Below are 24,289 nucleotides of genomic sequence, written 5' to 3'. Positions count from 1 at the left end.
TGTGGGGCCGAATACTTAGAGGCTCTGCGAACACCTCAAGGGCCTCTGTGACACAGCCCCCCGTGATGTCGTGGTCCCTCAGCGTTCCCACCTTCCTGAAAGGCACTGACACCCCCCTCAAATAGTTATGAACCCCCTTCTGATGCCAGGACGCATAGAGATCTGCGAATACCCCAAGGGCCGCTGAGACTCCACCCGCCCCCGGACTCTGTGATCCGCCAGAGAGCGCCCTGACTCCCCAAGAGGCACTGTGGCTACCACAGACGCCTGTGGACCCCCATGGAGCTCGGTGACACTGGCTCCCCCGCCCCCTGTCAGGACACGCAGAGGGCGCTATGACTCCTCCCCCAACGAGGACGGCGGCCTCTGGTTCCCGTCTGTCCCGTAGGTCACCTCTGCCTGTCCTGTCTCTGCCGGCTGGGCGTCCGTGTCCCTGCCCCCCGCTGTGTTCAGCCTCTTTTTTGCCCCCTTGTGTCCCTGTCTCTTGTCTCCGTCTGGCTGTCTATCTTGGCCTCGGCCTCAGGACTCCTCCACCCAGGTCCCACCCGGAGGTCCCCCCATGCACTCCTCCTCCGCCCGCTCGGGACCGGACGTCGTGCCCACGCGGGCGCGCGTTCCCAGGTCTACGCGTAACCCGGCAGCGACTCCGGCGGGCACCCCTGCCGACCCCCGATACCCCAGCCTTGCCCACAGCTGGGCCTGACAGCCACCCGCCCACTCGCGCGCGCCCCTCGCCTCTCATCGGGACCCGTGCTGAGCCGGCGCATGCTCCTGCCGCCTCGCCTCGGGGCGTCAGCGCGCATGCCCGGAGCCCGCTGCCCCAGAGACCCGCGGGCGCCGCGGGTGGGCAGCCGGCGGCGCGTCTCGGCGGGGGCGGGGCCGCGTGCGCGCGTGCGCAGAAAGGCCGACGCTCGGGAGCTCAGCTAGCTGAGGAGAAAGCGGCGCGGTGCGGCGCGGCGCGGCGCCGGGAGGTGGGTTCTCGGCCAGCGCGGCGGGCGGTGGTAGGTGCGCAACGGGGTGGGCGGGGGCGTGACGGCCCGGCGCGGGGGCCGCGGGGTCGGGTGGCCGACTGTCACCGCGTCCCGGGCGTGCTGACGGAGGGGGCGTGCTGACGGAGGGGGCGTGGGGGCCTGGCTGCCGGGCCTCCGTCCGAGCGGGGCGCGGGGACCGGCCGCGGTGCGGGTGGCGGTTTCGCAGCCCGCGCGCCCTGGGCCCGCGACCGCCCGCCGGGCACTGCCCGCCGCCGCCGGCTCTGCCCCGCGGCCCGAGCGCCGGGCAGGGCGCGACGTGGGTTCGGAGCCGACCTCGGACCCGCGGGACACCGACCCCGGGGGTCGCGCCGGCGCCCCTCACCAGCCGCTGTCGGCTCTCCGGCCGGCTCCGGGCGAGGCGGCGGTGGGAAGAGCTGGCTCTGTGTCACTCCTTCCTCGGGCGCTTTCGGTCTCTGCGGGGTAGGAAATCCTCTTCTAGACTCGAAATTGCAACAGATTCTCTGATAACGTTCTGTCTTCGAAGACCTGCAGCTGCTCCCGTCCTGGTCCTACGCTTGCCCCAGGATTACACGCTGCCCACCTGCCGCCTAGGTATCTACCCAGCCTCTGAGTCCTGTCCGGCGGGTGCCTCCTGGGGTGGCCGCTGTGCCAGGCGGCAGCTGTCCGCCAGGCTGTGCTGGGGACGAAAGCGTTTCCACAGGGCCCCTGGGCGCTGTGCTCTCTGAGCCTTGAGTAAGCACAGCTGGAGGTCGGGGGCCCCTGGGCGCTGTGCTCTCTGAGCCTTGAGTAAGCACAGCTGGAGGTCGGGGATGGGCTGCACTCGGTCAAGGTCCTCTTCTGGCAAGGGCGCTGGTGGCCTGGTGGCCTTACTCTGTGGGCTTCCTGGATTACCACTTGCTGGGCTGACACTTAAGGCCAGAGGCTGAAGACCACCTGGGCAGTGCGGAGGCGCGGGTCAGCTGTTAAGATAGCGATGTGCCTGGGAGGCACAGACATGGTGGCCGATGTGGCTGTGGTTGTGATGCTTGTGTTGAGGTCTTTACCTAGCTGCTTATTCCTGGTGAGGAGTTTGCCTGCCTTTCCAGGGCCAGTAGAAGGACTTGAAGGTGGTTTTCCTTAGTTCTGTGTGTGTTTTCTCCCAGGTCTGCAGGAACATCTAGGCAATTACAGGGGGAAAAAAATCCCATTATTCATCAGATACAGCGGTTTATTCCACTTGAGGCAAGGGCTCCGCTCCATCTTCACTTTCTAGCCCCAGTACACAGTAGCTACCTGTAAACATTTACTTAATTGCCTTGAAGACAGATGTGCTGGTTTTTTCTTTTTAAGGGATACAGGGTTGGAGAAACAAACCCAGGTAAGAAAAGATCAAGAAAACTCGCGGAGGTTTTACAGTTTCCATTTCTAGCCAGTGGTACAACCCCCACATATGCATCCTTTTATCCTGAAGGTTGGTCCTCGTTTAGTCTTCTCAGGTAAAGCCTGTATGAGAAGTACTTATCCAGTAGCGAGTGCTCTGTTTAGAAGCTCATCTCTCCCTATGAACAGGGCTGGAGCCACGTCGCATTCATCTTTGCTCCCCCATTGCCTCATATGGAATGGGCCAGGGGTTCTCCCTGAATGGTTGTTGAAATGAACCAAGGTGCTAAAACTAATGCAGTGGTTTTCATCTGGATGAAGGGTGACCTTCAGAGGATGTAGAAGTAATCTAGTAATCTAGGCAGGTTTTTCATAATAACAAAATTCACACCCTGAATTTGCAAGTTCACCTGCTGGTGAGCCATGCTAGCTGTCGCTGACCACACCTGCCAGGACTGTCAGCAGGCCAAGTGACCTTGGGCATGCAGTGTTGCGCCTAATTCTCATTACAGTCTCAGCCAATCTCAGAAGACATATTTAAGTGTTTGCTTTTAGATTGTTTCTGGTTTGAAGTACATAAGGACAATGAAGCAGGTTATAAAAAAGCACTTAATATTTACCCTGTTCAATGTTTTACCTGTTTGAGCATAGCTTCTCTGTTATGACAACTCTGTGCAGGGAAGAAAAAAAGCCTTTTCAACTTGAAGCAGCAGTTTCAGTGGCTGTTTCAAGTGTCACTTTCCAAATGGAGATAATATCAGAGAAACAACACCTTGGGCTTTTCACTAAGGACCAACCTAAATTCATTATTTGATGATTTTTGTTGTTCTTTCAGTGCAGGTTTATCTAAATCATAATTCACATGATGAGGACTTGTGCCCGGTATTCTGTGGCTACAAAGTTGAGTGAGCCTGTGCCCTTGAAGAGCTTAGGGTACAGTGAGGAGACAGGCCAGTGAACTGTGGCACTGCAGTCGGCGCTCTCACAGAGGCAGATGGAGCTTGCTATGGGCACAGAGGGGTGGAGTCCAGCTGGCCTTTAGTGGGGGCTCCTGAGAAGGGCTCGAATTAAATTTTGAAGAACGGGGAGTTCCCTGGCGGTCCAGTGGTTAAGGCTCCACGCTCTCATTGCCGAGGGCATGGGTTCAATCCCTAGTCAGGGAACTAAGATCCCACAAGCCTCGCGGTGTGGTAAAAAAAAAAAAAAAAAAAAATTTTTTTTTTTTTGAAAAACGAATGGGAGTGGCAGGGCCACATGAGGGAATGAGACTTCTAGGCCAAGGCACAGTGTGTGAAGTACAGGAATACAGCTCCCACCCACCGGCTGTTGGGAGAAGGGCAGTGGGTAGCTCCGGTGGTTGGGGTGAGGAGAGGGAGATTAAGTTAAGGAGCTAGGCTGGTGGCAGTCAGGAGAGGCCTTGAGTACCAGTCCAGAGTTTGCATTTTACCCTGAGAGTGGTGGGGAGCCGCTAAGGGATCTCGGGTTTGTGAGTGACTGGTCAGATTGTGCCCTCATGGGTGACCAGGCAGTGGTGGCCAGGGTGGGTTGGTGAAGTCCTGCACTGAGGGCGATTAACAGAACACGGGGATATACCTGGCGGGACAAAAGGCCCAGCACCAAGGAAGGGCAGTGGGGACAGAAAAGAGAGCAAGACCTTGAGACAAGTGGCTGCAGGGATGAGAAGGACCAGGGATAAAGGAGGACTTAGGGAACATTCCAAGGTTAGGTGACTGGCAGCTGGTAAGGCTGTGCCACACAGAGTGTGCTGGAAGGGACAGGCCTGGGAGTGGGTGATGACTTGCGGTGTGATGTTGAGCTGAGGGTCGGTAAGAATTCCTGGATAGAGATTGGTCTGGAGCCAAGGAGAGCAAACACAAAAGTGTCCTGGGTACTACTTCCTGTGTGGCACTGAAGCCAGGGAGTGGGGTGGTGTGGAGTGAGAAAAAGAAGACTGAACCTTGGAGATGCCTGATGTTTCATGTCTGTAGAGCAGAGTAGATAAGGTAACAAAAATCTGATTAATGATCTCTTGCCTTTTGGGGAGATGGGGGCAGGATAGTGGGCTTTTTATTTCTGTCGTAGAGCCCCTGTTTGTTGGTTAAACAGCAAAATGTAAGATACTAAAGGTGCAAAATCACATGATTGATTCCCAGGGCTTCCTGTCACATGTGTGTTTATTTGCCTTTTGGGAAACTTCCAGATTGTCACTCATCTCAAAGGACCTCATTCCCCTCCAGCCCGACAGTTGGTCCTCTCAGGGCGTTCTCACAATTAGATCTCTGAAAACAGGCCTTCTCAGACACAGAGATAGATCCAAGGTCGCAGAATTCTCTGGGTCCTGTCGCTCTTCTTCCAGGACCCCAGTTTCTGTGTAGTGCATCAGCATTAGCAGCAGGTGGGACTTTGGAAAGACTCTTGAAGATACAGAGGCCAAGTGTATAGTGCCCCCTCCGTAATCTTTCCCCCATGCTGAGGGGCCACACGGGAGAGGGTGAGGAAAGGCAAAAGGAGTTCCTCTTTACCCAAAGGAGGCGCATGGCCCCCAGGGCTGTCCCGGCCTCTGGATAAGTGCTGTTAGCAGTTATCTTCGTCTCTTAGGGAACCTGCTCAGTTAGGGGTATGTGCAACAAGCTCTCCTTCTATCTTGTGCAGTTATGGTCCCCTGCCTGGCTGTGGGACCTTATCCATCTCCCCTGGGTATTGCCCAAGGAGCTGCTGGCAGAGGTCACGTGTGCACGGTCATGGTTTCTCCCTCCATCCTGCCCAGCCTGCACTCTCCTCTTACAGGCCATTGAGAAGCCGCTACACATGGCTTGGCCTGTTTCGCATAACCTGAAACTGTGCGTCCGCCTAATAGTTACACAATTTTAATTGGGTACCAATTGATTACCGATGGGTGATTCTGTTACCAATAAAAGCCCTTCCACTGTGTAGCATTCTAAATGTAGCTCATTACCTGTGTCCCACCAAAAGCTTCCCTGGCTTCTGTCCCTTCAGCCTTTCCTTGAGTCAGTTTGTCCTCATTCCCTAATTATCATCTGTAATTCATTTTTCAGCAAGGGTCATTCCCGCCTTCCTATCTTCCTAAACCTGTGGGCCTTCAAAGGATCCAGGGGTATACGTTAACTCCACTTGCCTCTGGTTTCTTTCCCTGCCTTCCTGGGCCATCCCATCCCCACCTCCCAGCACACAGAAGCACTGTCCTTCCTCGGCAGCCTGGTGAACCCCAGGCCTCTGTCTTGGGCCCTTTGGCTTCTTAGAGCCCATGAAGCTGGGCTGTAGAACTGTCTTTGAATCTGAGCCATGAATGACACTCACTGGCCCTAAACAGCTATGCTCTCCAAGGCCCTGTCCTGTTCGCATGCTGTTTCTGCTGCTTCCTGGCCGAAGGCCTCCTCAGCCTTCAGGTTCTAGGCCAGGCAGGTGCTGGCTAGGGAATCCTTCCAGACCCCTCTTTTCTTGTAGGCTGGGGGCCCAGACACCCTGTGCTTTTCTCTCATAGCATCTGCTCCTGAGTTGGCATGGTCAATACACCATGTCCTCACATCCAGAAGCTCATTGAGAGCTAGGACTGGGCCTTGCATCTTCATATTCCAGCACTTGATACACTGGTGTTCAGGAAGTGTCTTGAATGCCTACTAAAATGATTAAACCTGCAAGATTCCCTCCCAGCCCAGCTCTGTTGTCAGGCCTAAAGATACTTGCTGAGAGCCTGCCATGTGCCCAGCCTTCCGAGGCACACCTATCACAGGCACCTTGCTTAGAATTCAGACCAGTCAAAATTCTAGCTTCTGACAGCTGGGTTTTCTCTCTCTGCTTCTCATTCTGTGTAGCTAGTTGGTTTCTCCTATGCCCTTGGGGGCTGTTGTTGGGAGGACCTTTTGAACTCAGAAGGTAAAGACCTTGAATTAGCAGAGCCCCCTTGCAACCCCAGTCCCTGCTTGTGGGTGGACCAAACCAGCAGTGAGCGGGGGTTGCTCCTTATTGTGGTGCGCAGGCTTCTCATTGCAGTGGTTTCTCTTTGTTGCAGAGCACAGGCTCTAGGCACGGGCTTCAGTATTTGCAGCACTCGGGCCCTAGAGCGCGCGGGCTTCAGTAGTTGCAGTGCATGGACTCAGTAGTTGTGGCGCACAGGCTTAGCTGCTCTGTGGCATGTGGGACCTTCCCGGACCAAGGATCGAACCCGTGTCCCCAGTCCGCGTTGGCAGGCAGATTCTTACCCACTGCGCCACCAGGGAAGTCCCAGCGCCAAGTCTTAACCACTAGACCGCCAGGGAAGTCCCCGAGTCCCTGCAGGAAACCTTTTGAGTGGCTAATACGGTTAGGACTCTGCCCTGCTCGGGTCCCATCCATAGGCTCAGTTGCCACTGGTAAGACCTGCATTTGAACTTCTGACCAGCGGCAGCAGATGGGCCAGCCAACTGGCCTACGGTGCTGTGACTAATGCCTCCTTAATGGTTACGCCCCTTTATACCTGGCACGTGCCCTCCATTATGTGCCATCAGCAAAGGGCCCACTATCAGGTTCCGGGTAACTGGCAGCCTGGCAGTCACTGTGGAATGCCAGTTTCCATTAGCATTTGAAAAATCCCAGTGCTGCTTCAGGGCTGAGGCGGAGCCCAGTCTGCCTTCTCATCATGTGAAGATGTCTGCTGGGAAGGACACACGCCTAGAACAAACAAGTTGGCAAATGGCCCCTGTTATTTAGAGTTAAATTTCCCTCTTGGGCCCAAGTGGTTTGGGATTTTCCCGAGTCTCCATCTGTTTCCTTCTCTTGCTTCCTCCTTCCTGGGTACACTGAGTATATGGTGTGAGACACCTGGGCTCAAAGTCACAGTAGAGTAGAAGAGCTTGATTCATAAGCAGCTCATCACAGAGGCCTGCCAAGTTCAAACAGACTTGGACAAGGAGGGGTGGAGTGTGGGGAGGTTGCCCTCAGTCCTGCCTGTGAGGTCAGGAGTCTAGAAAGGCTGGTGAAGGAGGGGGCATTGGGCCGAGGCTTGAAGCAGACTGGCCCGAGAGGAGGAAGAAGAACAGGTGTGTCCTGCCTTTCCCCCTTCCCACTGTCAAGACTCCTGAAGCTGCCCTACGTGGAGGGCAGGTAGGGCCAAATCCTGAAAGGAGGGGGGGGGCTGGGGAGGTGGGCGGGAAAGGGTTTCAGGTGGAGAGCTGGGGCAGAGCGGGTTGGGAGTCAGAGCTGAGCTACTTTGGAGTCACATGGAGTGTGTGAAGGTGGGGAGACTTCAGGAAAGCAGTTGGAGGTATGGGACCTGAGAATTCTTGGCTGAAAAGAAGATGGATTTCTGCAAAAGGGACATTTGAGGGACAGGAACAGGAGCAGCAGCAGCCAGAGAGGCAAGGAGACAGACAGAAGGGGTTTCTGGAGGCCTGGGGAGAGGAGAGCTGAGAGCAGTTGGGTCAGCTCTGTGTGATTCAGGGAGATAAGGGCTCAAAGGTGTCTGTTAGGTCTGGCAGCCAGGCGTGAAGGGCGAGGGGGGAGACATACAGCCTGCTCTCCCCGGGAGCTTGACTGGGAAGGAAAGAAAGAGGAAAGGCTTAGCTCAAGGGGAGTGTTGGGTGCTGGGGTTGGGGCCCTATCTAACAGATCCAGGACCAAGGGTGGGGGTGCATATCAAGGGCCAGGGTCAGACAGGAGAGGATGCTTCTTGCGTGACACTGGGTTCTCAAGGAGAGTGGTAGATGTGAAGCTGTTGGCTAGTGTGGGGACCAGGGGCGGGTGCCACGAGGCATGCTGAGGGCTGCCAGGTGGCTCCAAGGGCCACGAGCAGGGCAGTGTGATTTTCTCTCTATAGTTGGTCAGGCTGGCCTCTCGTGGGGCTTCTGGGTAGCTGAGACAGGAGCATGGAAGTGGTGGAGCTGAGGCTTGGAGGGTCAGGTCTAGGCTGAGCAGACAAGGAAGTAAAGTCACAAAGGATTGGCGGTGCGGGGAGATAGAGTTATGGCGAGTGGGAGGAGGGCAGTGAAGAGCTTCAGGACAGTTACAAGAGAGTGGGGTGTTTGTGATATGCGCCCACTGAGTGGAGGAGTTTCTGGGGCTGACCTGGGTGTAGATGAAGCATCAGAGATGTAAAGGTTTCTAAAGTTGGGGAGCTTTGGGCTTCCCTGGTGGCGCAGTGGTTGAGAGTCCGCCTGCCGATGCAGGGGACACAGGTTCGTGCCCCGGTCCGGGAAGATCCCACATGCCGCAGAGCAGCTGGGCCCGTGAGCCATGGCCACTGAGCCTGCGCGTCCGGAGTCTGTGCTCCACAACGGGAGAGGCCACAGCAGTGAGAAGCCTGCGTACCGCAAAAAAAAAAAAAAAAAAAAAAAAAAAAAACCAAAAAGTTGGGGAGCTTTGAACCAGGTCTGCCTGCTTGACCCTCGAATGCCCTGCAATGAGGGCAGCTGAGAGGAGGAGGCCAAGAACTGGAATGAAGTGTGTGGCACGTCCTGGGGAGACCCTGGACAGAGGGGTGTCAGAACCCTGGGGAGACCCTGGAGAGAAGGGGCAGGATCCCAGGGAGAGCCCCCTGCTTTCTGGCCTGGAGGAAGGGTGCATTAGGGGAGAGGATGAGGAGGTGGGGGATTGTTTGCTACAAGCCAAGTTCCAGAGCAAGAAGAGATTTGGGAGTTGGGAGTGAGGTCAGTAAAAAGCAAGGCAGCAAAGGAAGCGAATGTGGGGGATCGGTGACGGTAGTCACCCCAATCAATGACACTGTCAACCACCAGTCATCCGCAGAATTGGGAATCATCCTATTGCTGAGGCCTTGGGCAGGGAGATGAGTATCCTCGACCTAGGACTCCAGACAGAGTCTTGAAGCTGTGTCTCCGAGGCCTCCAGCAGATCCTTGGGAGTGGGGTTGGGCATTTCCCTGGCCTCTCCCTATAGATGGACGGGAGCACTGGGCCTCTCCTAAGGAAGTCAGACTTGGACTTGAGAGGAAGGTCCCAGCCTGAGGAGAGGGTGGAATGCATCCTGCTCCAGGCCCCACCCACCCTGCCCCTTCTGGGTGTGCTAGGTGGATGGCCTCAGGAATAACTCCCACCCCCCACCTCCATCCACCTTCTCTGCCTCAGAGCTCCACCTGCCATACCCTACTCACCAGCCCAGATTCCCTTCCAGGCTGTCCCACCTGCCCTGCTCCTCTACCCAAATACCCTACAAGCAGAGCCACAGGCAGGAGGTCATCTGCTCTTCCCTGTCCTGCTGCCACATTCTGTGCCTGGCACCCTGAGATCTTATCAGACAGTGACCATGTCCTGTAATTGCTGTGTCTTTCTCATCCCCAGACCTCACATACCCTGAGGGCTAGAGTGGGGCCACTAGTTGTTTGAAGGATTCGTCATTCTGCTGCGTCGTGGCTGGGGACCAATGGTCTCTGAGGGTGAGGGGCTCCCTAGAGAGCGCGTGCTCTGAATTCCACCCTGGGGAAACTGCCTGAGAGGAGCATATGTTTCTTGGTCACGTGGAACTCCTCAGGCCCAGGACCTAGCGCCTCTCACTGCCCCTCCTTCCCATCTGTCGCCCCGTTCTTGACCGGTCGGCAGGGCTGGAACCAGCCTCCTTCCTCTTCTTTCTTTGTTTCCTGATCTCACTCTCAGGAAACAGATGTGGGATTGCTCAGAGTGAAGGGGAAGAACTGAGACACAACTGTGCAGCACCCTGTCCTGTGGTGCAGTGACTAAGGCCCGGCCAGGCTGAGCCCCGGTTGCTTGGGCTATGAGCTATTCCTGCAGCCAAGGGGGAGGGTGGGGAGTGGTCAGGCTGGGCTGGGCAGAGGTCAGTAGGAGTGGGTAGGCTTCCTGGGGAGCACCAGGCTCCCTCTGCACAGGGCTGACTTTTTCTACCTGGGCCACAGTTGGCTCTTTGGTGGCCTCTGGGTATGTGGAGGGGCCATCTGTGAAGCCCACTGGGTGATAGAGGAGTCCAGGAGCCAGTGTAGGTGTCAGGACTGAGGGGTGGGTGTCTGGGCAGGATCTCAGCACAGCAGCCCAGGGTTCTGCCTCACCTGACCTGCTCTGGCATTTGCCTGAGAGGCATCTGTGTATAAACAGGCACTTTAAAATGGAGCACTTCCTCTGCCCCACCAAAACCCCACCCCTGGGTCAGAATTCTCTGTTCTTTGCTTGGGTCTTTGCCCCCCACCCCGAACAGGTCACCTCATCTGGTGGAATCCACCCCATCTTCTGCATCCTCCCTGGCCAGCTCAGCCCAACCCTCCTCCTGCCTCCGCTTCTGGACTCTGCCCTCCTTCCTCCTTGGCCACCAGGGGTTTTTTCTAAAATGCAGATATGATATGTCACCTTCTGCTTCGGCTCTTCTCCTCCTGCTCCCTCTTGTGTGGGGGTGATGTCTGGTCTTCTAGTGCAGCTGGCACAGAAGGCCATCAGCCCCTCCTATCCCACCTCCGGTCACTCCCTACCATCTCTCTGAGGCTCCCCAGTTTGCCGTGCTCTCCCTCATGCATTTGTCCCCACTCCCGTCTTTGTACACTCAGGTACTATTGTCCCCTCTGTGGCACTCACACCGAGTCAACGCCTGCCTCGGTGGTCTGCCAGTGCCCCGCCTGGGCTCTCGTAGTCTTACTGTGGATGCCGTGACCACTGGTCTCCTCGAGAGCTGTCTTTTACCCTCGTATCCCCGGTGCCCTGCCCAGAAAAGGAACTTCGTAGAAGTTTGTCAAATGAATAAAAGTTTGAGTCAAGGGGAGGCATGATGGGGTGCTGGGCCCTCTGGGAGAGGCAGCCTGTAAGGAAGGCATAGTGCCGAGTGTTGTCGGGTGGTTAAGATGGAATCACCCAGGCTTAAGGGGGGTGGGGGCGGTCTGTCACATGCAAGTGAGTTTTTTTTCAAATCCAGTTGTTTGGGAAAATCATGTTCCCCACTAAAAAGGTGAGAAAGGCAGAGGTCTTGTGACTATCAGACCATGGGTAGTGCTTTGGGATAGCAGTGTGGCATTAAGAAGCCAGCCCTCAACTGGCTGAGGAGGGAGTGCAGTGGGGCTGGCCCTCCTGGGTGACCTGCGCTCCTGAGATGGGAGAGGGGTCGAAGACACTTGTGGGGTCACTCTGGAGGCAGAAGTGGCGGGTATGGGGTGGGAGGGCTTCTCCCACCCCACTGGCCGCCTTCCTCTTCCTGTGGGCACACTTTGGTGGTTCACCAAGGAGAGCAGAGTTCGAGTTTATTTGACCTCCCATGGGGTGTTCCCAGCCAAAGCTGGGAACAAAGTCATGTCACAGGAACTCCCCTCCTCAGAAAAGCTTCCTGTCCCAGGGTCCATGGGACTGCAGTCCTAGAGCTGCTGAAGGGGCCCCCTAACACCCCTAAATAGAGGTCACTTAGTTCCACTTAACGTTTTTATTTTTTCTTTTTAAGGAATACTTGCTTTCCATTAGGTAGCCTGAACTCTTAAAACAGGTATAGTATTTGTGAGTAAAGGGACATGACGGTGACTGGAAGGGGCTTCCGGGTGGGGAAGCAGTAGCACAGGCAGGGAAGGGGAAGAAGGGCCCTCGAAGAGGCCATTCGAAGGGACCATCCCAAAGAGAGCAGGGGCCTTCTCGGCCCGTGGGAAAACCTTGGCAGCAGCCTCCTGTGGCTGCACTGCCCCCTTAAGGAGGGGCACGGTTCAGCTTCACCACAGGACTGATCGGGCATTAGCATTGACCTGCCTGACCCCATCACTCCCCAGACTTCCCTGAGCCAGTGCCAGACCAGCAGAGCCCAAGGAGCAGTAACGACGAGAGGCCCTCGGGACTTCTGAGCTGCCCTGGTGAGCCAGGCCGGGCTGAGTGCCTTCTATAAACAGGCTCAGTTAATCCTCACAGCAGTCAGCTTTTAAACCCGTCTGTTGGATCACATACCTTCCCTGCTTCCCACTGCACTTAAAGTCCAGGCTCCTCCCCGTGCACGATCCAACCCATGGATGTCTCCGCTCTTCTTTCTCACTGTGCCCTGGCTGTACTGGATGCTTTTCCCTTTCTGGAGCAGGCCTCTTCCTGCCTCGGGGCCTTTGCACGCGGTCTTCTCGTGGTCCAGAGTGACCTCTCCTCAGCTCTTCTGGCAGCTTCCCTCTCATCACTTCAGCTCGGGAGGGAAGCGGTCCTCCTGACAACCCTAGCTGAAGTAGCCGCCACCCTCCAGACACACGGCGTGGTGTCCCAACTATCTGAAATGGTCACTGTGTGCAGTTCTTGTGAGTCTAACAGGATGCTGAGCAGAATTTTTCCTGTTTTCCCAGAATTGCAGGTTAGGCCCAAAGCTAAGGACAGAAAACACAAAGTTCTTTCCTACATTCTAAATTCAGGGAGCTGTGGGCAGCTGGGGCCAGCCTCCTCCCACAGGGCTGATGGAGAGGTGCCACCCCAGAGCCAGCCCTGCCCCCACCCTCTTCTTCTGCAGTGAACTTGAGACTGGGGGGGGGCGGTGCTTAAGGTGAGTGCAGTGTTTGAGATTAGAATTCACTCCCTCCCTCCCCTTCCTGAGGCTGAGGGAAAGTGGTTTCCTAGTGCACCTGCCGCCAGGGCCCCGCTGGCAGAGAAGAGTGGCTGTTTGCCCTGGGCTGCCACAGGGCAAGGGGGAGTGGAAGAGAGTGGGATGTGCCTGTGTGTGGGGTGTCACCCACACCCCAGCCAGTGAGCCCAGAGTAAGAGCTTAACCCACAGGTGCTGTGTGGGGATTAATGTCTGTCCAGTGGCTTATATTCATTGGCTCCATTTTAGAGACGGGCACCAGCTGTTCGGGGAGGAGGCATGGCTTATCTGAGGTTCAGCCCAACAAGCGGCAGTACTGGACTCTGAGCCCGGCCTGTCTGACTTTAAACTGGCTCGCTTCCCGAGTAAACTGCTTCCCTTCTCTACCACTGGCTGCCAGGCATGGACCAGGGAGCACAGCCTCCTTCCTGGGCCTGGCGCCTCAGTCAGGAGCTGGGGGACTGTGGGGAGCCGGTGAGGCCTTGTTTCTGAGTGGGAGCTGGAGGTGTGGACAGTGTTGCAGGATGGCTGCAAGCTGCAGGTGGGACAGCTCGGGGAGGGTGTACCTTCACCTCCACACGGTGAGTGAGGGTCCAGCCCAGCGACTTTGTGTTTTTGATCCGTTTCCCATCTCCTGACTTCCCCTTCCCAATAGCCAGCTTAAACTATCTAACTGGGTTGTGGATGCGTGTGCACGTAAATGAAAGAAAAAGGTTTTGAAGGACATGCACTTAGATGTGAACAGTGATTACCTTAGGTAGAAGAGGGAGTAGGATTGAGGGGGTAACTTAAACAGGACTTTACATTTTTACTGTATAATTTTGTATTACTGGATGTTTTCATGATTATGTGTTTATGTAAAAAACAAACCAAACAAAAACCTGCCCTGAGACCTGGCTTTATAGATGCCTAAGGAGGTCATCATAAGCCTTGTTTGCCCTGCTCCACAAACACCATGCTGTCTTTTCAGGTGGGAGAAGGCCTGCAGGGATCCAGGACCTCCTTCAGGGTCTTCTGCACCTGTCTTTGCCTCGGAGTCCCCAGGCTGCAACAACTTGCTACAACAAATAAAACAGTGGGGGACTTCCCTGGCGGTCCAGTGGTTAGGACTCTGTGCTTCCACTGCAGGGGGCGTGGGTTTGATCCCTGATCAGGGAACTAAGATCCCACGTGCCCTGCGGCACAGCCACAAAAGAACAAATAAAAAGTGGGTTTTGGGCTTCCCTGGTGGCGCAGTGGTTGAGAGTCTGCCTGCCGATGCAGGGGACGCGGGTTCGTGCCCCGGTCCGGGAAGATCCCACATGCCCCAGAGCAGCTGGGCCCGTGAGCCATGGCCGCTGAACCTGCGCGTCTGGAATCTGTGCTCCACAACGGGAGAGGCCACAACAGTGAGAGGCCCGCGTACCGCAAAAAAAAAAAAAAAGTGGGTCTGCTTCTCCCTGAAGGTCCTTTCTGAAGGAATTTGCAAGGTGCAATAACCGTTTTTGGAGTTTCCAGTTTAATATTCAACCTGAATCTGAGGCCACTTGAGCAAGATTTGGCACTGTCCTGCCTAGCTCTTATCCTGTTTATAAACACTTTTTTTTTTTTTTTTTTTTTTTGCGGTACGCAGGCCTCTCACTGCTGCGGCCTCTTCCATTGCGGAGCACAGGCTCTGGACGCGCAGGCTCAGCGGCCATGGCTCACGGGCCCAGCCACTCCACGGCATGTGGGATCTTCCCAGACCGGGGCACGAACCCCTGTCCCCTGCATCGGCAGGCGGACTCTCAACCACTGCGCCACCAGGGAAGCCCATATTCTGTTTATAAACATGTTTATTGCCCTGACAAGGAGTGGATTCTATTCGAGAAAAGAGGATAGGCCTGGGGTCCCTCCAGAGGCTAGTGGGCTCAGAGCCTAGAACGAAAGATGTAAACTGTACAGGTAATTCACAACCTGGGGAAATGGGAGAGCCCTAACTGCCATCCCTCCCAGGATAGAGCAAACAGACCAACTGCCATTTGGGATTCTTTTCTGGGGAAGAAGTTTCCAGCACTGGCAGCGTCTGGTCCTGCTGTGGGTAAGGTTTTTCCAGTGGGACGTGTTAAATAGATGTTGTCACAAAACCTTATTTCTGTGGGAAAGTCCCTATAAAAACAGTATCAATGGATATATATCCAGGGACTTGAACAGATACTTGTACCGCTGTGTTCACAGCAGAATTATTCACAACAGCCAAAAGGTAGAAACAACCCAAATGTCCATCGACAGATGAATAGATAAACAAAATGTGTTCTGTCCATACAATGGAACATTAGCCATAAAGAGGAATGAAATTCTGATGTTGCAGGGAGCAAGGATGAATACGTGGAGCACAGGATTTTTAGGGCAGTGAAAATACATTTTATGATACTATAATAAGGGTACATGTCATTTTATATTTGTCCAAACTCATGTCAACACCAAGAATGAATCCTCATTGATCTATAGATTTGGGTGATATGTCAGTTTAAGCTCATCAGTTGTAACAAATGTACCATCTAGTGGGGAAGGTTGATAACCAGGAGGCTGTGCATGCGTGGGGGCAGAGGGTATGTGGGAAATCTCTGTACCATCCTCTCTAGCTGTGAACCTAAAACTGCTCTAAATAATAGTCTTAAATTCAAAAAATATATTCTCATACATACTATAAACATAGATGAACCTTGAGGACATAATCAGTGAAATAAGCCAGACACGAAAGGGCAAATATTGTATGATTCCACTAATATGAGGTCCCTAGAGTGGTCAAATTCATAGGAAGTAGAATGGTGGATAACAGGGTGGGGGCCAGGGAATAAGGAGCTCGTGTTTAAAGGATGCAGAGTTTCTATTTGGGAAGATGAAAAAGTTCCAGAGATGGATGGTGGTGATGGTTGTACAGCATTGTGAATGTACTTAATGCTACTGAACTGTATACTTATAAATGGTTAAAATGGTAAATTTTGTTAGGTATATTTTAACACAATAAAAAAACCCACCGTATCAAGGTGATTTCTCAAGACATCTTCTTGAATATAACAGGTTTTACATTACAATTCTTTCCACTCAATATTTTTAAAATGTTACTTTTAATATTTTCAGATAAATGTTCTTGATGCAAGCAGAACCGGAATGATCTGGTCATTTACCAAAACTCACTGAAGCAAACCCTTGTGATAACTCTGGACAGTGTACCATCCCAGGTGGAAAGGTTAGTCAGAGGTGCATGGGCAGACTATTGTACTTTAGTGTTGAGGACAGTAGCCTTTGGCAAAACAAATGTCAGATTGCGGTATTCTGAACGGTAGACTTCTGTCTTGCTGTCCACATGCAGCCAGAGACTCTCAAATAGCACATTTTATCCTTTTTTTTTTTTAAATGTCTGCACGAATCTCAATAGTTGCCCAAATCCCCCAATACTTCTGGTTCATTTGGTTCCAGAAATGTCTAATTTTGAAGCTGTGACACCTTCCATTTATTTCTCAGCCCTCATGTCTACTCCCCACCACTGAGTCTTCTCGGAATACCTGCCCGAAACTTAGCTGTTATTTTTAGAGAATTAAGAGCTGGCCTCCAGATTGCAAGCCAGGGGTCTTGGGGCAGAAACGCAGCATCTGTTGACTTCATGGAGTCTTCTTGACTAGCTGCTCCTTTTACAAGGCCTGCAGGGTGAAGCGTGGGGGCCCGGTGGGCCACCCACCCCTGAGCAGAGAGTTGTTTACAGTAGAGTCAGCCTCTCGAAGCCCTTTCTCATGACCCAGAATCTATGTGACCTCTTCCAGTATCTTCATAAGCCCCAAGGAAAGAAGTTATGCTCCAGAGTTCGTAGTGAATTCTCAGAGTATCCACTTATCTTAAATGGAAGCCCTACTGATACTTTATAGAAAGACTAAAACAGGACTTCCCTGGTGGTGCAGTGGTTAAGAATCCGCCTGTCAATGCAGGGTACATGGGTTCGAGCCCTCTTCCGGGAAGATCCCACATGCCGCGGAGCAACTAAGCCCGTGCACCACACTACTGAGCCTGCACTCTAGAGCCCGCGAGCCACAGCTACTGAGCCCACATGCCACAACTACTGAAGCCCGCGTGCCTAGAGCCCGTGCTCCACAACAAGAGAAGCCACCACAATGAGAAGCCCCCGCACCGCAACGAAGAGTAGCCCGTTTGCCGCAACTAGACAAAGCCCGCGCGCAGCAACAAAGACCCAAAACAGCCAAAAATAAAAATTCATTAATTTTAAAATAAAGTATACAATTCAATTAAAAAAAAGACTAAAACAAAAACATGTGTTTTTTTAATGTAAACCTTTATACACGCGTACTAAGCATGGTTTTTAATCCTGTAGGATATGGGATGGCAAACAGGTTAGCAGAGAAGCCTCGGACAGAGCGCTGGTGGATTTAGCTGCTCTTCGCCCCCTCCTGGCAGCCCTGGGCCTCCTCCTGGGCACGCCCTGCGCTATGGACTCCCCGGGGTACAACTGCTTTGTGGACAGGGATAAGATGGATGCCACCATCCAGGACCTGGGGCCCAAGGAGCTGAGCTGCACCGAGCTGCAGGAGCTGAAGCAGCTGGCGCGCCAGGGCTACTGGGCCCGCAGCTACACCCTGCGGGGAAAGGTGTACCAGCGCCTGATCCGGGATATCCCCTGCCGCACGGTCACACCAGACGCCAGCGTGTACAGTGACATCGTCGGCAAGATCGTGGGCAAGCACAGCAGTGGAAGCCTGCCCTTGCCCGAGTTTGTGGACAACACGCAGGTGCCCAGCTACTGCCTGAACACACGGGGCGAGGGCGCCGTGCGTAAGATCCTGCTGTGCATCGCCAACCAGTTCCCTGATGTCTCCTTCTGCCCCGCGCTGCCTGCGGTCGTGGCCCTGCTGCTCCACTACAGCATCGACGAGGCCGAGTGCTTCGAGAAGGCCTGCCGCATCCTGGCCTGCAACGACCCCAGCAAGAAGCTAATCGACCAGAGCTTCCTGGCCTTCGAGTCTTCCTGCATGACGTTCGGGGACCTGGTGAACAAGTACTGCCAGGCAGCCCACAAGCTGATGGTGGCCATTTCAGAGGACGTCCTGCAGGTCTATGCGGACTGGCAGCGGTGGCTGTTTGGGGAGCTGCCCCTCAACTACTTTGCTCGTGTCTTTGACGTCTTCCTGGTGGAAGGTTACAAGGTGCTGTACCGTGTGGCGCTGGCAATCCTCAAATTCTTCCACAAGGTGAGAGCTGGGCAGCCGCTGGAGTCAGACAACGTGAAGCAGGATATCCGCACCTTTGTCAAGGACATCGCCAAGACTGTGTCTCCCGAGAAGCTGCTGGAGAAAGCGTTTGCCATCCGCCTCTTTTCTCGGAAGGAGATTCAGCTCCTACAGATGGCCAATGAGAAAGCTCTGAAGCAGAAGGGCATCACTGTCAAGCAGAAGAGGTAGGCAGGGGCTACCATCAGGGCCCAAGTGGGGTGGGGCTTTGGGGGAATGCATTCTGGGTGCTTGGGGCCTGAGCCTGTCCAGCCAGCCATCCGTGTGTGGATAGAAAGCCACGGGAAAGGAGAAAGGGCCTTCCTGGCTACAGCCACAGGCTGCTGAGGCACCTGTGGGCGCAGAAGGCATAGGGTCCTGTTCCCGGGTACAGGGGCCATGGCTGAGATGGAAGCTGGTTGCTGACCATGGCCCCAGCAGGTCCAGCAGTGAGCCAGGCTGTCCTCCTTGGGTCATTTTAGAGCAGCTTCTGCTCTACCACTCTAGCTCTGGGCTCCCTTGCCGGCCATTCTCGTGGCTGCTGAGCGTGGCCCCCTGCCCTGAGCACAGACCCCTGGGGAACAGGCGTGGCAAGGGCCCATGGTGTCCTGAGACCTCGGCGGCAGACGCTGTGAGTGTACTCTAGGTGTGGAGGCCTTTCTTGCAGGCCAAAGGCAGGCGTATCCTGGGCATCAGTACTTGCAACTAACCTCTCCTTGTCTGTTTTATTTTTCTTCCTCTTCTCCACGTCTGTTGCTTCCTCCTGTTTTTCAGTGTTTCACTTTCTAAAAGGTAGGTCTGGAAACCATGTCTCCACGCCTGGCTTCCCTCTGTCTTCCAGCCTGGCTGCTTGCTCTGGCTCTCGGCGCTGGCTTCAGCAGTGCTGCCTCAGAGCCTGGCCGAAGTTCAGGCCCTGTCTGTCTGCCTGTCGGTGCTTGGCTGGCCAGGAAGCATTGTCTTTCAGAGCTGACTCACTCTCTATCCCCATTAGAGAAAAGGTGCTTTTGTCCCCACCCAGGCTGGGCGCTCTCCCCTCTGTGTAGCGGGGTGGGAGCAGGACTCCAGGGGGACAGCTCCACCCCGTTTCTTCCTGAGGGCCCCTAGAACCAGGCTCTGACCTGGCTGAACAGGTGAGACGTTTCCTCCAGGCTGAGCTCACACAAGAGGCTCTGCACACCTCCAGGGTGGGGGGCGTGGCCAGGGCTGGGGTCGCAGCTGTGCTCTGACCTCTTCCCACTCCCCCAGGCAGTTTGTGCACCTGGCTGTTCATGCAGAGAACTTCCACTCAGAGATCGTCGGCGTGAAGGAGATGAGAGACATCTGGTCATGGGTCCCTGAGCGGTTCGCCCTCTGCCAGCCCCTCCTGCTCTTCTCTTCGCTGCAGCACGGGTACAGCCTGACCAGGTAATGCCCAGGAGGCTGGGGAATGCTGGGCCTACCCTCCCAAGGCCCCAAGGTATGGACTTCAAGGGCCAGACAGTGCAGAAGGGGTGGAGTGAGCTGTGGAGTTGCCCAGCTTCTTCGTCCTGTCCCCACTTCCGGGAGGTCATGGTGGGCCTGGAAATGAGCCTTCAAACATGAGCACCTGGGCAAGGCCCTGTCTCTTCCTGGGGGGCCCTAGAATTGGGAGCCCCTTTTCTGGGCATCTCTCTCACTCCAAGGCCACTCAAACATCAGATGTCATTACAGTACACGCCGTAGCTCCAGGCCCCCACGTAGGCGTTGTGATGACACGGGAGGCAGAGTTTCCCTCCTGGGAGCTTACAGAACTGTCAGGACAACTTGAGGCGGCCGGCCTTGGTTCACTACTCCTCCACCCCACTTCATCAATCCACACACCAGGTCCATGTTGGCCCTGTGGGCTGTGCCGGGCCCTGTACAGGCTTCCCCCAGGGCACACTGTCTCCCAGGGTCACTCTGCCAGGCGTGGCCACCCCCCTAGAGCCTCAGATGGCAGGTAGCTTCTGACCCAAGGTCTGGCTTGGGTCATAGGTGATGCAGTCGGGGCTGGCCCAGCCACACAGCAGGCACCAGAGCTGCGCTGACCTGGCCCCCACCTCTGTGCAGTGTGGGAGGCCTGCTGAGGGACGGCTAAGCAGGGCCACCAGGGATACCAGCCAACCCCTGGGCACCTGGTGCTGGCACAGCGGCAGCCTCAGTCCTCCTCACATGCTTCTCAGTGCTGCCTAGCTTCCGAGGACATTCCGAGCTTTCCCAGAGCAGGGACCTGTTCCTCTAGTTCTTGCTTCCCTGAAGCATCTGGCACGTGGCTCTGTCTGCTGGGGGCCCTCTGCCATGCAGCTTCTCCTCTGTGTCACACCAGGGCAGAGAGTCCTGGGACCTTTGACCGCTTGGCCTGCGGACCTCCTGGCCAGGGCTCCATCTTGTCTGAGAAAAGTGCCTGGGCCAAGGTGTTACCATCCAAGCCACTGTGCCTGGTCCCTGGGAGAGGAGGACAAGCAGTTTCCAGGTCCATCCACCCCCAGACAGCCTGGGGCAACAGAGGCTGGCTGAAGTGGCACAGGGAAGGGGTGCAGGTGTGATTGTTACTGTCAGGACTGGCATGTGTGGTCTCTGCCCCCAGGTTCTATTTCCAGTGTGAAGGACACGAGCCCACCCTCCTGCTCATCAAGACCACGCAAAAGGAGGTGAGGAGGGACCAGAGGGAGCTTGGGGTCCTGGCCTCTGATGAGCTCTGGGGGAGTCTGTGCCCCAGAGAGGATGGGTGTTCCCTGATAGCCCCTACCCAGGCTCCCTGGGCTTAGGGGTGCAGAGCAGGGCCAGCCCTCTACAGAGAGGTGAATCTAGCCTCCCCTAGGACCCCCTAAGTACCCAGAGCCTCCCTGTTTCCCCTTGGGGTCCAGGCCCCAAGCCTGACACAGCCTGGCAGTTTAGAGGAGCTTTGCAGGAATGCCTAGTGAGTGAGGCCTCACCTCCTCCTGTAGTAGTTGGCCAGCACCAGGTGAGTTGTCTGCCTTCACCTGCCTCCAGCCCCTGACAGGTAGTTCTCAGGGCCTTGTTCTCTGCAGTGCTGTCATCTGGAAAGTATCTAAGATGTCTAGAATAAAGTCAGAGCTCACGCACCCCAGTCCTGGGGGTGTCTGCATGAGATAGAGGCTCCTCGTTCAGTGGCTCCCAAACCTGCACCTGTGGGAGTTTCAGTTTCTTCACCCTGTTGCAGAGTCTGCGTCTGGCTCTCCAGGAGAAGCCCAGGCATCTATGTTATAGCAGATGGCTCTGATTGTCAGATACTTTGGGCAAATCCTGTAGCGACTCAAAGGAGTGACTCTTTAATGGTGAAATCAACCACTTTGCTGGCTGATGGGAGGGTTGGAAAACGTTTCTTGAGCAGGGGTGCTTCCTGGAAGCTTCCATCTGAGGGGCCTCCCTGGCACTGATGCCCACAATCAGAGTGTGGATATGGAGCTTATTCCCATGCTTTAGGGCCCAAGAGGGAAATGAAAATATCCCAACTAAGCTGATGGCAGCCGAGGCAGCCCCCGCGCATGGTCACTGCCAGCCCCATGCCCTCCAAACTCTGACTTTCCCATACTACTCTCCAGCCCTGGCCCTCAAGTGTGAGGGGGGCTGTGACCACAACACCCCCAGCTGTGACTGTACTGTGGCTTCTCAGCAGGTCCTGAGTGAGGGGACACTCCTGCAGGCAAGCAGGGCACAGCCTCACCCTGGGCCTTTCTTTCTCCCCAGGTGTGTGGAGCTTACCTGTCAACAGACTGGAATGAGAGAAACAAGTTTGGAGGCAAGCTGGGCTTCTTTGGGACCGGAGAATGCTTTGTGTTTAGGGTGAGTGGGCCTCCCTGTGGGAGATCACCCCCACTCACGTGACCCTGTTTACTTCTATCAGAGCTGTTACCCTACAGGCTAACCTCGCCGTCTCTCTCTGGTTTGTGATCATTAGACCGTGAGCTCCGTGAGAGCGGGCAGGCCCTCATCTGCGCTGTGTGGCGCCATCTCCCAGCCCCCACTCAGGGCCTCACTCAAGGCACTGATGATGAATTGGGTGGGGTGGGGGGCGGGAAGCTGGCAGGGGCCCTGTGGGCGCCATGTGCCAACTCCTCATGCTGCCCTTTTGCCCTCAGCTGCAGCCCGAGGTCCAGCGCTACGAGTGGGTGGTCATCAAACACCCGGAGCTGACCAAGCCTGTGTCCTTGGAGTCTACCACCATTCTGTCCTCGCCCTGCCACTCTGTGTCCTCAGACCCTGCTGACCGCCTCTCGCCGTTCCTGGCTGCTCGACACTTCAACCTGCCCTCCAAGACGGAGTCCTTGTTCATGGCCGGGGGCAACGACTGCCTCATCATAGGTGGGCGCCTCCCTGCACCTCAGGCTGGGCTCCTGTCTGCCCTTGGTCACTTAGCCTGGGAGGAGGGTACGGGGTCGTGGGTGGCTGAAGCCCCAGGCCAGCTCTTGCTGAGCCAGGTGATAGGTACCTCACCTGAGGGACAGGCAGAGCCCCTGTGATGACGGAGGAAGGCAGTGGGATTGTTGGGAGTGGAGCATGCATGCGGGGCAGGCGTGGGGACCTGAGGCTGTGTGTGGGGAATTGAGCTCACTAGCAGGGTCTCACCAGGAGCCGGGGGACTTTACAGAGTGGAAAGCCAGCCCCGTGGTTTTAGAGAGGCCTTTGGCAGGGCTGCACAGGGACGGCTCCAAGACTTGCCCTGTACAAGTGGAGTTGCTCAGGAGCAGAAGGAGAGCCCCTTGGGGGCAGCGCTGGACAGCGGGCAGCCACTGACCAAGCATCCCACAGGTGGAGGGGGCGGCCAGGCACTCTACATCGACGGGGACCTGAACCGGGGCCGCACAGGCCACTGCGACACTTTCAACAACCAGCCCCTCTGCTCTGAGAACTTCCTCATCGCTGCTGTGGAGGCCTGGGGCTTCCAAGACCCTGACACCCAGTGACAGGCGTGATGTAACGGTGACTGAGCTGCTGCTGTAGGGTGGGGTGGTGGCTGGGCCCCTTCTTCAGGGAGGAGGCAGTGAATGAAGACCGCCCCCCCCCACGTGCGTGGGCACCATCAGGGTGCAGCTGGGCTCTGGTGCTGGGCTGGGGAGTGGTGCCAGCACCTCAGCTGGCCAGGCCTGTCCCTCCTGGCCCTTCTCAGACCTGCCCATACTTGCTACTGTCTCCACCTCGGACTCAGGCCCTGGCTGTTCTCTGTGCAGGCATCCTGTGCCCAAGACCGGAGGGGTTAAGTCTTGCAGCCCCTGAGCCTTGGTTCTGTGGGGTGAGAGGGGTGGGGGAGATGAGACTGGAAAGGCAGAGGGAGCCTGCCCCTCGAGTGTGGGTCCATGGCACCCCCTGCTGGTGCCTCTGAGCATGGCTCCCAAGCAGGCCCTGCGGCCTCCTGCCGGGCCTGCTGCTGGTGGTTCCCTAGGGGTGTGTTGGTCTTGGGAAGACAACAGGCATCCTGGGGACTATTCCTTAGCAGGAGCATCTGCCTGAAACTTCTGACTCAGTTCCCTCCTCCCCATACTGGCCTTCTGGGGGTGCCTCTCAGACAGGAACAGCAGGGTGAAGGCAGGGAGGGTAGGCTGTATGCAGGGCTCTGGGCCCCTCCCGAGGGAGGGCCGAGGGCCAGTAGGATGAAGGGCTGCAGGGGACAGTACGTGTCCTTGTGTTTCCACAGAGCCTGTTGCTTCTGCTGGGCCTCAGTGTGTAGCCACGCCTAAAGAGGCCGACCAGGGAGGGGCCCTCCGTGACTGACCCCAAACCAACCAACATTTCCAGGGGCCTGCCTGGAGAAGCCTGGACCCCTGGAACCTTTTTCAGCCCTCCTCCTCTCCAGCTCGGGCCCTCCTTAGCTCCACTGCAGTCCTTGCGGCGGCCCCATTTCACTGCAGTGACGTGGCCCAGGATCCTGTCCAGACCCCTCAGCACGGAGTGCTGGCCTCGTCCAGGCCTACCCACCTCACCTTCATTGTGCTCCACACACCCTCCCCAGCTCCCTGCCCCCGAGCACCTTCCTGACGCATCCCTCTGCATGGCACGAGTTCTCCTTCTGCGTCTCTCAGGGCTGTGTGAGCCCTGCAGGGAGTGGCCCTCCCACCCCAGCAGGGAGTGGCCCTCCCACCCCATGACCTCCCTCAGCTGGTCCTGAGGGCCTGGGCACACCCCTGAGGAAAGAGAGGACAAGCGGACATCCAAGGGGCTGTGCCGAGACCATGGCAGCCTGCGCCACAGATGCCAGGGGCTCCTGCCTCTC

At 55.9% G+C, this 24,289-nt stretch overlaps 1 protein-coding gene across 5 annotated transcripts; it reads left to right on the top strand.

Moving 5' to 3' along the window:
• Nucleotides 1–1,496: 1,496 nt before the first annotated feature.
• TBC1D24 (TBC1 domain family member 24) lies at nucleotides 1,497–22,995 on the top strand (the record flags this gene model as incomplete). 5 transcript variants are annotated; one of them, XM_082856173.1, is made up of 7 exons in its annotated part: nucleotides 13,251–13,404; nucleotides 17,169–18,248; nucleotides 19,306–19,464; nucleotides 20,645–20,708; nucleotides 21,769–21,864; nucleotides 22,161–22,383; nucleotides 22,831–22,995. In XM_082856173.1, exons 2-7 carry the CDS (start codon nucleotides 17,284–17,286, stop codon nucleotides 22,983–22,985), a joined length of 1,662 nt encoding a protein of 553 aa, XP_082712299.1. In that variant the 5' UTR covers nucleotides 13,251–13,404; nucleotides 17,169–17,283. The 5 variants fall into 5 exon arrangements, with proteins under 5 accessions (XP_082712301.1, XP_082712299.1, XP_082712298.1 ...); XM_082856176.1 differs by lacking the exon at nucleotides 13,251–13,404 and adding an exon at nucleotides 15,946–16,034; XM_082856175.1 differs by lacking the exons at nucleotides 13,251–13,404; nucleotides 22,831–22,995 and adding an exon at nucleotides 1,497–1,583 and having other exon boundaries at nucleotides 22,161–22,541.
• Nucleotides 22,996–24,289: the final 1,294 nt, after the last annotated feature.

Source organism: Leucopleurus acutus (genome assembly GCF_964270905.1).
Source record: "Leucopleurus acutus genome assembly, chromosome: 16".
Classification (NCBI taxonomy): Eukaryota; Metazoa; Chordata; class Mammalia; order Artiodactyla; family Delphinidae; genus Leucopleurus; species Leucopleurus acutus.
The sequence above is the reverse complement of the archived record's forward strand: the minus strand, read 5'-3'. Positions and strand labels throughout refer to the sequence as shown.